Source organism: Lepisosteus platostomus, chromosome 13, assembly GCF_059453375.1.
Source record: "Lepisosteus platostomus isolate fLepPlt1 chromosome 13, fLepPlt1.hap1, whole genome shotgun sequence".
In the NCBI taxonomy this organism is placed as follows: Eukaryota; Metazoa; Chordata; class Actinopteri; order Semionotiformes; family Lepisosteidae; genus Lepisosteus; species Lepisosteus platostomus.
Genome location: NC_142623.1, coordinates 33,191,429 through 33,204,109, shown reverse-complemented (window position 1 = coordinate 33,204,109; position 12,681 = coordinate 33,191,429). Strand labels below are relative to the sequence as shown.

Below are 12,681 nucleotides of genomic sequence, written 5' to 3'. Positions count from 1 at the left end.
AAAGGTTTATCACCAGGCGTTCTTGTTATTCAGCTCCTTTGTGTGCTCTCTATAACATGTGGGTGAATTTATTCTGTGGGCTACAAATCAAAGCAAGAACATGAAATTAAAAAAAACATGGTAATTTCTATCAAAAACGAATTTTTCACTAAATTTCAGGGTGTTGTTGAGATGCTACTGCTGTTTTGATAACAAAGATGTACAGTAGAAAGGTGTATACAAGATATTTAATATAGTAAGATATATTTGCATACAAGAGCAAATAGAGTGAATATTGCCAGAACACTCTTTAAAAATCTAAAAAAATAGAATACTGCATAATTCGCAGTTTTGCCAATCATACTGAATGCATGATACAGTAAAACAGAACAAAAAATGAAAAAAATAACATATTAAAAAATGAAAATTAAAATCCTAAAATCCATTAAATTGATATCAAGGTTATGTGATACATGTTATGCTCAGATGGGCCACATTGTGCACAATCACATTATTAGGAGGAATAGCGAGAACATAAAAATTAACTATTTATATCTATCCACCCATTTTCAATCCACTTTTCCTGGTGCAAGTTGCAGCACAAATGAATTTATTTACTGGTATACATAAATACCTAAATAGCGATGCTAACAAACAGCCCTGTCTTATTCAATACTTCCCTAAAGACAACAGCAAAATAACTAGTGCTTTCCTACTTTGACAGACAGAACAGCAACAACAAAAAAAAACATTCTAAGAAATTATTTACTGTTACCCTTCAAATAAAAAACATCCAATTAATGTAGTTGCTTTTTGCATTCACACACCACATTCAAAATGAACTATAATCTCGAGCAAAGTAAATTGAATCTCCCAGTCTTCATAGCAGGGTCACCTTCTCCCTCTAGGAACCCAATGCCTTCTAGTTAAGGGTGAAAACAGCAACTAGTCATCTTTGACTCTAGAGCAGATTTGACAGACCTTAGCTGTAGGAGAGCTGGTTGTCTTCACGACTAAATAAGACAACAATGGTTGCCTGAAGCACATCTCTCCACTACAAGCAATTTTTTTCCATATCATTTTAAGGAAACATGATTAACATTTCTTCAGGCCTTGTTTAAACCCAACTATAATGTTTATTTAGCTGAAGTAAAACCCCCACTGGGTGAGTCTATTTTGTAATTATACAAACAACGCTTCTTAATGTAAAATGTCTCAAGTTTAAATAATGTTTTTCTCAAAATTACTTATGCATATACTGTACAGTATAAGCCATAGACAAGGGAAGCCATGTGATAACAGATCAATCCATTCTACGTGGCTATGTGAAAGTACCATATTTTCATCTCACAAAGGGGAATAAAAGCATTCATTCAAGTATTCAGGTCTCAGTATTTCCTTATACTAACACATACTGTAAAACCATAAAAACACAACAGTTCAACTGTACATAGTAAATGGTAATACAAACGATTTTGGCACCTGTACAAAAAAGAAATAAGACAGCAGTTAAGCACAGTTTGTACTTTACCATTTGCAATTGGTACTGTATCTCCTGGACTGTTGAAGGCAGTATTCAGGTTAGTGCAGTTTAAATAATAATGTGGTTCAATGTGCTTCACTGTTGTATTTTAGATTAACAGGACAACTCAGGGCTGGGAGTGAAGACAATATTTCTTAATATCTTAAATTAATATCTTCATTTGAGCTTTCAAATGTGCCTTGCTTGCACATTAATACAGCACTCTTAAAAACAGCTTACAAATTATTAGATTATTTTAATTTATATAAAATAATCAAAAAGAAAAATTATAACAGGCACAGGACCTGGCCAATCACCTGACATGAAACTCACTGGACACACATGCTGTATCCTCAATCGTGTGCACAGAAACAATAAATCACATTCCAAAGAGTCCATAATAGTGGTTATTCAGAAATCTAAAAAGGATTACTCTCTAGTCACAATTCTTACTAAGGTCAGTATAATTTATGAAAGCAAAGTCATCACTCTGTAATTACTGTACAACTATAAGTTCTTAAAATTATTTATGACCACACAGTAACAGAAAAATGTGTAATTTACTTATGAACAGACAGATCACAACTATGCATACAGTACATTGTTGTGTGTCAGTTGATTAACCACAGAAAATGAAAATCAAATTGCCAATTAAGATGTCTGCAAAACCAACAAACACGCTAAAGCAAAAGTCAATGAGTTTGCTGGGAACTTAACCTTTGGGAACCACATTATCTTCCAACAAAAAATTGCATAGCTTCTGCATCTATTCAAATTTGCACTTTCTTGGATGCACTGGAGTCCCGAAGGCTAATAAGATTGTAGGTCGGGGATACATTTAAATCAACCATTCTACTTAAAAGGTCAGTAACAGAGACTTTGCTAAACCATGTAATGTGTCTGAGATAAAATGCTTTAAGTAAGGCTATTTGAAAGGCATCTAGGAGTGGATAAAAGAGTGGATAGGCCCTTCCTAAGATTTACAGGAAGAGCATTCTCTTGCATTCGGATATTCCATTTTACGGATAGATTATACTTTTGAGTTTACAGAATGAGCAGCCAAAGCTCACACTTTGCACTTTTTTCTGTTATGTGGTCTCCCTTAATAGTTATATCCTTGCCATAATATTGTCACGATCCTCATCCCTCCTCTTAAGGGCGCTCCGACCCTTTCGTATTTTAGTTGATTTCATGCACCTGTCCTGTTTGTCCGTCTTTATTTAGGACGGGCACTCCCGCTATGCCTGGCTCAGCATAGAGATGGACGCCCGGAAGTCCAGGAGAGACCCGATGGCATAGGCTTCATCACAGTGTCCTGACCATCTGAGTTTGGGGCTCAGAGCGCCTGGCCTCGTTACCCTGGTTTCATTCCCTGTCCCTGTTCCGGATCTTAACCTCGTTTGTCTTGTCTTGGATGGATCACTGCGCCCCGGATTTCCCCCTTGGACTGTCTGGATCAGTTAGCCTTGGCCACTGCGCACCGGATCACCGTCATCACGCCCCCCTGTCTGTCAATCCGCCCTGATCCTCTATGTCTCTTTCCTGTTGTCCTTCTCCACTTACTTCCGGATTATACCGTCTTCATAGGGTCCTGAACTACGCTTCAGAACTGTCGTTACAAATACTTAACTATTCTAGGAAAAGCTACTGAAGAAAATATGTCTTTAATTTACCCAGAATTCTGCCCAGAAGTGTAATAAAGGGGTAGGGCATTAGCTTTGCTCACTAGCATAGCATTATGGTCGAGCACTTGGATACCTCCTTACATTTAGCTGCGAGATTTGCCAGAATCCCTTTGCATCAGCTTGAATATTTAGCATGGGAAATGCAAGTAGCATAAATGTAATAAGTAGATAAATACATAACAAATGATAACATCTGGAAACAATGTACCACATTTTATCTTACAGGTAATGAAGAGTTCCAGTAATTGCATGCTTTTTACTGTCTAGTTGACAGGTGGCAGTGCAAGTGACAATGTGGACCATTTCTTAGAGTAGTTCAGAGAAAGCAATATTAGATTTTGACAAAAGAGCTAAAGGCTAATCACTACTGCAGTACATATCACTCATCTTTTCAAGATCGTTAGAACACACCCTACACTGTTCACAAGTGTTAATGTTAATTAGATGTGGTCTTTCAGAATACCGTGGATAATATAAGTCTGTGTCTTGTTGCTAAAGTGGAGTACAGTCTGTAAATACAATTTAGTATGATGAAATTGATGTGATTTGAATTTTATTCAATATCATATTTCAACTATTATGCCACTGTAGCTCATTATAGTTTTGAACTGTACATGCATTACTTGAGAGAATATATGATGTGCAATTCTTACAGGTGTCTTAAAAATATGTGCTGTGCAGTATTGTAATAGATTCTATCTAATATATAATCTATTGGTCCCTGGCTCTATGTGTTTGTGCTGACTTGCAGTTTTTTAAAATGCATAATGTAATTCTGATAGCACTTAACACAACCATATCTTCAGAGGGTAAATCCTGTTTATAAAACCACGATTTCATTATATTCCAAAATAATGAACTCAGCAGGTATAGCATTTTTACCACAAAACTACGGAGACAATGGAGTCTTTTTTCTCATTAAAAACAGAACAAGAAATTAGACTTTTTAAGGACTATAAAAACTGTCTTTGCAGGTAAACTTTTCCCTCTTCAGTTCATCGACAGATCAGGCTAATAATTGGCTAATAACCAATATTCCACTTAAAAAGTATAACATTGAGCACCAGCAATGAAAGCTCCCTTTAACAAAAACAGTATAAAGATAGTTTTTTTTTTACTTTGTAAGATGATGAAATATCTATTCTGATAAAACTAATGCAATTAAATAAAACTATATATGCAGTGGCTTACAGAGCAATGAACCGCTAAATATATTTTATTCAATGTATTACATCTCTACAAGATAAAACAGCTCTATAATGAAAATGACTTATTTATGCATCCATCCATTTTCTAATCATTTCATCTATTTCAGGGCTGCAGGGGAGCAAGGCACAAGGCAGGGTACACACCGGACACGCACACACTCACACCGGGGCCTGTTTTCCAATTAACCCACCAGTATGAATTTTTTCATACTGTGGGAAGCAACTGGGGCGCTTGAAGGAAACCCAGGAGAACATAGGGAGAACATACAAACTCCATGGAGACAGCAGGCCCAGAAATTGAACCCAGCACCCCAGCCCACTGAGGCAGCAATGTCAACCACTGTGCTGCCCAGAGGAGAGAATATTTGAGAGGAAAAAAAAAAGATTTTAAATAATAAAACAGCAATGTGAATTCCCTTGCTACACCAGATTCATTTTTGGCTTAATTAATGATACTCTCACGACTGACAGGACTATGACAGGTGCGGCAAACCTGAGCACTGAATTTGGCCTTTTAATTTGTTCCTTACTTACATTTCATTATCTTATTTTCTTGTAAGGCAATGTTATGTAAATTATGAATAGCCTGATCACTTTGTATAATAATGCACAGAATTACAAATTCAAGCTATTCATCAAGAAGGGTGAACATTATTAATGTAACCTATTTTGTTTATAATTAAATGCCACCTAACAAAAATGGATGACCAAAGCTGTCCTCTTAAGTAACAAAGCAGAATTTTGTCCTTACTTTGTCCTTTCTCTTATTTAGTCCTGCTAACTCTGAATAATTTATAGTATTTCCAGATTTACGTGACTCTTTCACCTGTTAAATTCTTCACAAGCTAACAATGTTGAACAGAGAAAAGCAATCTAACAAAATCAATACGAAATATCATTTTTTATAATTCTGGTTTCAAATTTTGAAAGGCCACCTGTAAAATACCACAATGGGCATTTTATCTTCTTTCTAATTTTGGTTCCTCTATTTATCCCAGGCCATGTGTTTAATTAAAGTGCAGTAATGATTAATCTGCAAATAAACAAACAAATCTCCCCAGATGGTTACTTCAGATGGTCAGTGAAATGCAGAGCACAGAACTACGCCTGCACTCCACCCTCACACTACTGCTGGCCAATGACTAGGAGGAGGGGCTGGTGACAGGATAACCAGATGTTGTGTACTGTGGTAGATAAGCCCTTATTGAGAGCATGCAGCAGAATTGTAAATCAGACTGTTTATTATTTTAATTATGAATCACTTGAGGAGCACTGAAAAGAGAAGAAACTGCAGTGGTCGTTTAAGAGTAAGAGCCTGTCAAAGCTCTTACTCTTTTGGTTTCTGTTTTTTTATGTTAGTCTTTGGCCCGTAACCTTTAAGCTCAACCTTCTGATTGAAAAATGGATAGAACTGTCCCATATTATTATGTTATATTTGATCATTACCCAGTAGATTAACAGATCATTGCTCAATTAGACTTAGGCAGGGGTGCTCAGTCCTGGTCCTAGAAGGCTGGAGTTGTCTGCAGGTTTCCTCGGGTTTTTAATGCACAAGAAGAGCTGTAACATTTGTGCAATTAAGCAAATAATGAGCTGGTTTAGATCATTAAGCTGAACTTGAAGAAGAGTCACTGACCCCCCCAGGACACTCCCTGATCTCCACAGGGTTCCACATTTTCATTTTACTTTCCATCATGTGATGTCCTTTGAAAGTCACCTCCAGCTGAGTGAATTTCCAAATTCAAACACTAAAATCTGTTAAATTAAAGAAGGTGAGATTATTTTCACTTAATTGATAAGCATTCTACCTCATTAGTCCCTCAAGCAGATTTTTTTCAGTTGATATTCACCATCAATTCTTGAGCCTGTTTAGTTTGTGATTTTGTGTTTTAGTTGATTCATCTTTAAGTGTATTCATATATCCAGCAGATGGCTGAACAATTATCTTTGTCAGCAGGAGAACACTAAGACAACTATTCTTTTCAAAAGAAAGCAGATGCACAATTATCACAAGCAGACCTAGAATGTTTAAACTTATCATGGTTGATATTAAGAATTCGAATAAGAAAAAAATCCTTTTAAACTCAAAGAAGGCAATACATTTATTAAAAATTCCTGCAGAATGTATTTATTTATTTATCCTTATTTATTGAATGAGATAAATAAATGTCAAGGTACCTCTCAAAACAATGAAAGAAACCAATTATCTTGTGTTAAAAAACAAAAGAAAATAAAACAAGATCTCCCACTTTAATATACTCTGGATTCCAAACGGTTACTTTATGTGCATTACTGTTTCAGCGGTGAGTTATCTGATATCAAGTCATCTGATGATTCAAATATTCAAAAAGTGAATCTACTAATAAAGTAAGGAAGAATTTACTCTCTTGCACCGTCACAATTTCTAACTTATTGACATTTGAGGGGGAAGATCTGAGCATCCGTTGTATAGTTCAGAAGGAAATGGTTGCTGTTTGTAACCTCACAAAAAATTGTGGTCAAAGAAAGGCATGCATTGCCATTAAGTTCTGCTGTCCTCATCAAACTGTATGCCAAGGTGAAGAGATATACAGTATATACACATGGACCGTTGACCGTAAAATGGGAATATGCAGCAAAAACACGGTACCCCACCAAGGGGGTAACAGCTACACCAACTCGATGCATTTTATGGCCTCGGCATGGTGTATATACACTTTCTGTAGAAATGCATCAACAAAGTAATTTCCCATCATTCATGCATTTCTTTGTGTTTACCCAACATAAATAATGGAAAACTCTGAATAGTTTGAGATTCTTAAGCTCTCATTCAGTATGGCTTCTGAGACAGAAAAAAGACAACAGAAAACAGGTATGGGAAAAAACAAACAAGAAAACAAATAAAAAACAGAAATATATGCACCATGGCATCAGTCTGAGACCGAAAATGCACAAAGTTAAAGGTACTAGGGGTGGAAACCAACCTTGGAGAAATATCGCATCCTTGCTGCATAAAGGCCCCCAGGGAGAACCAGAGACTGTTAAAAATCCCAAACTCGTTGGTTTGCTCCTGATTCTGCTGCTGCTGTTGTTGGTGCTGTTGCTGTTGTTGTTGTGGCGTGTCCTGTCCGTCTTCAAAGTCCTCTGCATGCCACTCATATGGGCTAAACCGGCTCACCAGGAAGAGCACAACGCTGACACCAATGTAGGCGAACACGATACACATCCAGATCTCGTAGGCCAAGGGATCCAGGAACGAAAATACTCCAGGCTTGGATTTCTGAGGCTTCTTGATCATGATTGAAATGCCCAGGCTCATGAAAGGCTTGGAGAAGTCAATGACCTCTTCCCTGACTAATGTAATCGTCAGGGGCGCCACAGCCACATCTGCTTTCTGGAGGGCAAAACAAAATCAGAACTGTCAACAAAGTCACATGTACTGTAGGTGCTCAGTACTCAGCAAACTTGAAAGTTGGGTATACTGTATAACAGCACAGCAGATAATAGAAAGTATATCAGCATTAACAATATGTGTATTGATTATTTCATTTCCTGCTGAGATTCTGTTCTCTGGAAACAATTTGAATAACAACTTTGTGGTAAAATCAGGAATATAACCATTTACAGCTGTGGACAAATGCTTCAAATCCCACTAAAATTCTAACCCACTTGGAAAAATGTATGCCGTAAGAACATCCTATACTACAGATAGATTTTGTTCTGAAGTCCTGTAATTTTAACTACTTTACATTAATAATAGCTGTGCAAACTATCAAAATTGTAATTGATAGAAATTCTGAAAAAATAATATGGTCCTTTCAATCATTCCCCACCACTGTATATTTTACTTTAATATTCTTTGTTCTAAGACTTATTATATTTAAGACCTGAAATAAAAGTTAACACTAATCTTCATGTTGACAAATACATTTCATATTTTAGGCAAAATTAAAAAACAACCCAAAGTTTTGTTTTATACATTTATATAGCACATTAATACAGACATTTAATGTCCCCTCTCAATTCACTGAAGTCAGACAGGCTCTAGATAATAAATGTTATGATGTTTGTTGATATTTATATTTTGTTCTTGAATACTTCATTATTTGAAGTGCTTTTTTTATCATCATAGTAGCTCTGTTTGTTGAATTAATGTTTTATTTCATTATTAATTTATTGCAACTGCAAAGACTAGGAATTAAAATTTCTAGTTTAACTGCCCTTCTAATATGCAAAATGTGTAAGATTATAAAGGTCATCTGTCATAACTGAGAGAATGTTCCCATAGTGACTACGCTTCACAAAACACAGGACAAATTAGTATTTTTACTAATCAGACATGAGCATGCAGCATCGGAGCTAGTAATCTGTAAGTATTTCAATATTTTCCAAATAAAATATTAAAGCATAATGATCACTGTAACAGAATGAATGATTTACCAAATGAACATCAATGGCATTGAGCTGACTGAATGATTCAGTATTCAGTATATCCTGCCTTTGAATGCCTGCTTCCATCAAACATGAAATTGAAACATGAATGCTATCTACAAGAACGATGGAGTTATTGTAAAATAAAAAGCAGAAGTGGATGTGCTTCCAAAGAAATCTGAAAATTTCCACTTGATCATGTTTACACTTCATTGGCTACATTCATATCATTATAATTTTTTTATGCATGGTTTGGAATTATGGGACTTATTGTAATACAGTACATAATTTCTGAAATCAATCTGTTTCCAACAATGTAAATGACTTCTATATGCTTATCTGTCTAATATTGTGTAGCAATTTATTTATTAATTGTAACAATTTATTACGATTTTAATTTTTTTTTAGCTTTTTTCGTTCCATTTATTTAGTCTTTTTTCTGTCTAACTTACGATAGCCAACTGTTCCTTTACAAAAAGCTATACAGGGGAAGAGAAGAAGAAGCATGGACAGAAATCCTCCTCTGCCTTGCCCACTCAGAGAGCCATTCATCTTTTGATGCAATGCAGCCTCTGCTGTGCTTGACCAGAGATCGGGCAGTTTGTGCCAACTGGAGGACTGGCGCCTCTCTCACTGCCTTCACTGTGAGACCGCAGGTGCCAGGGAAGTCTCAGGAGTCGCTGTTTGCAAGAGAGCCAAGACAACCAGTCTACTACCTCATCCCTGTCATGCTCAGATGATCATCTACTAATTCTGTCCTCAAACTTGTGCCCATATCCAGTCCCAAATAGCAAACAGATGCAGGCTTGAATTTGATTTGTACAGGTAGCTTTGAAAGAGTGTGCATGAGCAACATTTTGTACAATCCATATACTGTATCCATTACCTACTATACACAAAATATACAATGTTATTCTATGTCGGTGTTGTGAAACCTTGATATTAGTGCAGAATTTGTGACCAATGTACTTTTTCTTAACAGTAACATTTGCTGACAAACTCTAAAGGTCCTGGACTTAGTTACACCACACAAAGGCTTTTCTAATAATGTTTGACATATATTTTCACATACTGCAATCTCTACATGACTATAGGAAGGTCTTTTATCAACACAAGTGTTTTATGATTTTGACATGTTTCAACTTGTCCGCAGTTTAGCTGTGAGATACTGTATCTGACAGGCACACTGAATTTGTTCTCTAAATATATTTCATCAAGGACATTCAGGACTTCCTTTTTGGTGTATATTTTTTTGAAAAACCAGAATAGATTTCTAATCAACACAAAATCCTCTTCTAGGGTTTTTTATTGTTTTCCCTTGATCTTTCAGAAGCTTTATTTCCCCACTATATATCTTGCATGCATGGGAGATAATTCAATTGCTCGTGGAAATGATCTGTGTTCAATTAAATTTGGGTTTAATTATGTTATTAATATCATTTCATATATACGGTAGAATATACTGTAGCAAAGAGCTCCTGCAAATTTTTTAAGCTCTGCTTTGTAGACGGCTATCAAAAATTTAATTTTTATCTTCAAAAGTATTCTTCATTTCCCTGGACTGTGTTGCGCAGTCATACTAAAAATATTCCATGCCATTTAATTAGAAAGACCCTTGCTGTTTGGAATATGTATTCTCACTGTACATCCATCTTCTTTGTTTAAAGCTAAATTGCCAAGCCTTTAAAACAAGGATTTCTAACACACTGCTTGAAAATGAAGGCTTACTTCAATGGTATTGCAATCAATACCAAAAATGTGTGAAATTCTTTATACAGTATTTTGCTACACTGGTTCACTAACGAAACACCAACAAAGATAACCAGGTTTACTTATTTTAAACAGATTTCAAACCAATAAAATGTGAAAAACAAAAACATAGATTAAAGGGTCATGATAAATTTTCAATATAAATGCTGACACAATAACAGTAAAATGATGTCAGGTATCAACAACCTCAAGCATTAACACAATCCTGGCAGCACAGACATACAAATGTGACCTGCCTACAGTATGGACAGAATCCTGTAGGATCTCGACTCCTCATTCTGTACAGCAGCAAGAAACTGAATTCTTGTCAAATAAATATGCCTGAAGTAAAGTTACACAGAATAAAAGAAGACACTTACACCATAGACTAACTCTCCCACCATTCCATTCCACATTTTTGTTTCCGGGTCTCTTGCTCCATATTTTCCATCTGATACAATCTCCAGTTTGTACCTGTACCCCACATGTTTCGCAATTTCAGCTGCCAGCTCAACACAGTAGCCTTCATACTTCTCATTGCCTGTTAACTGGTCATGGTTTTTCTTCAGCATCACATATGGAGATTCCTAAGCAAAAGAGAAAGACAGACAAAATGAAAACATACAAAATAATGAGAACTTTTATGGGAGTAAATCTTGCCTTTGTTTACAGATTGCAGTTTGAGTTCTCTGTCTTGATATCTGTTGACAGTGGACATCTTGGGATGATTTCATTATTTCATGTTATTTCAATTATTTCAAATGCACTGTCAGCATGCCATATTATAATTTTAAGTGGCCCGTCCCTCCTCCTATATATTCTTTTGGACCCCCTTCAGGATCCTAATTCTTACTCATTAACCCCCTTTCAGTGGTCTCCACGGGAGTCTCGACTCCCACGCATCTGTCTTGACTCACGACTGCACTTGGGCATTCAACTCGACTACCTCTGTGTCACCCAGTTCTCTTTCTAAATTTTCTCACTAATTCTAAAACTATAACACATTCTTTCTCTTCAAGACTCCTTTCACATAGTTAGCAGACCATTCTGATCTTTCAGTAGCTCTTCATTACCAGCTTTCATAACTCTCCTGGCTAATCCTGTTTGGCCAGAGACACCTCTCTATACAAAGCACACCTTCTCTTTCCTCTCTTTTGGAGATGGCCCATCCATCTGCTGCTCTTGAGACTCAAGACTCTGATGACCTGTGCTATCTAGATTCCTCTCTCAGCTGTGAGGTGAAGACACACTGCAATCCCTCAGGATAGCGTAAGCTGTATCTTCCTGAAGCCTTCTCAGCTTGCTGAGTCCCCACAGGCTTGTATGCCAGTCCTGGTATTGTAACCTAGTCCCCTGGATCTCTCACTCTCTCTCCTTCTAGCCTGGAGACTAGATGTCGACTGAAACCCTCTTCCTCCTAAATCGTCCTAGAAGCCTTTTAATCAGCCCAGAAAAGAGGCTAATTCCATGTAGAGTCTATCTTGACTTCATTTCCCTCATGTGGAATGCCACTGCCTCTGACTAACAAAGATCCACTCAGACCACCTGTGCCTCATACTACAGGTTACCACTTAACATTTAAAACCAAGGACAACTCCCACTACATCACACAGATGTAACCACACGATTGTATCTATCAGTAAGTTATTTAATCTGTCTCGGCAAGACACAGCCATATTTAGAAGCAATGGGCATTCAAATACCTTCCTTTTGGAAAATTTTATTTAGCCAATAAAATGTATGTCTTTCCCAAACCCTAACCCCACCAGGCTTTCCCTTCACCAGGGCAGACATCGATGCTGTTCAGTAAAAAAGGGTAACAGAAAGTGATGGAGACTTTGGAAATGTCAGCAGAAAAAGTTCTGACTGAACAGAATGCAGTGCTGATGATCCAGTAACACAAGATTCACACTTGTAACTGTATGTTCAATTCAAATTGTAGAAGAACATCCTTTGTTTCATCAATCACACAGATTCAATGCATCAATGGCTGAAGATCAAAAGTAGTAGAAGGCTTCTTTGTTTTATTTTTTTATTAGAAAATGTCGCTTTTTATTGCTTCAAATATAGCATCAGGCTTTGCAGTCGATGGAAACTCTTGCTTGCGCTCAGCGGCAAGAGGACTATG

At 36.6% G+C, this 12,681-nt stretch overlaps 1 protein-coding gene across 5 annotated transcripts in view; it reads right to left on the bottom strand.

Moving 5' to 3' along the window:
* LOC148650461 (glutamate receptor 1-like) overlaps positions 1 to 12,681 on the bottom strand; it is an 84,563-nt gene that overhangs the window by 23,820 nt on the left and 48,062 nt on the right. For all 5 annotated transcript variants that reach the window (XR_015926136.1, XM_088604282.1, XM_088604280.1 and 2 more), the window contains exons 10-11: positions 10,934 to 11,140; positions 7,358 to 7,767 (exon numbers count right to left, since the gene is read on the bottom strand). Coding sequence is in view for 4 of the 5 variants with exons in the window: in XM_088604282.1 (XP_088460408.1) it covers positions 7,358 to 7,767; positions 10,934 to 11,140 (617 nt within the window). In the remaining variant the exon portion in view is untranslated. The remainder of the gene's footprint in view (positions 1 to 7,357; positions 7,768 to 10,933; positions 11,141 to 12,681) is intronic.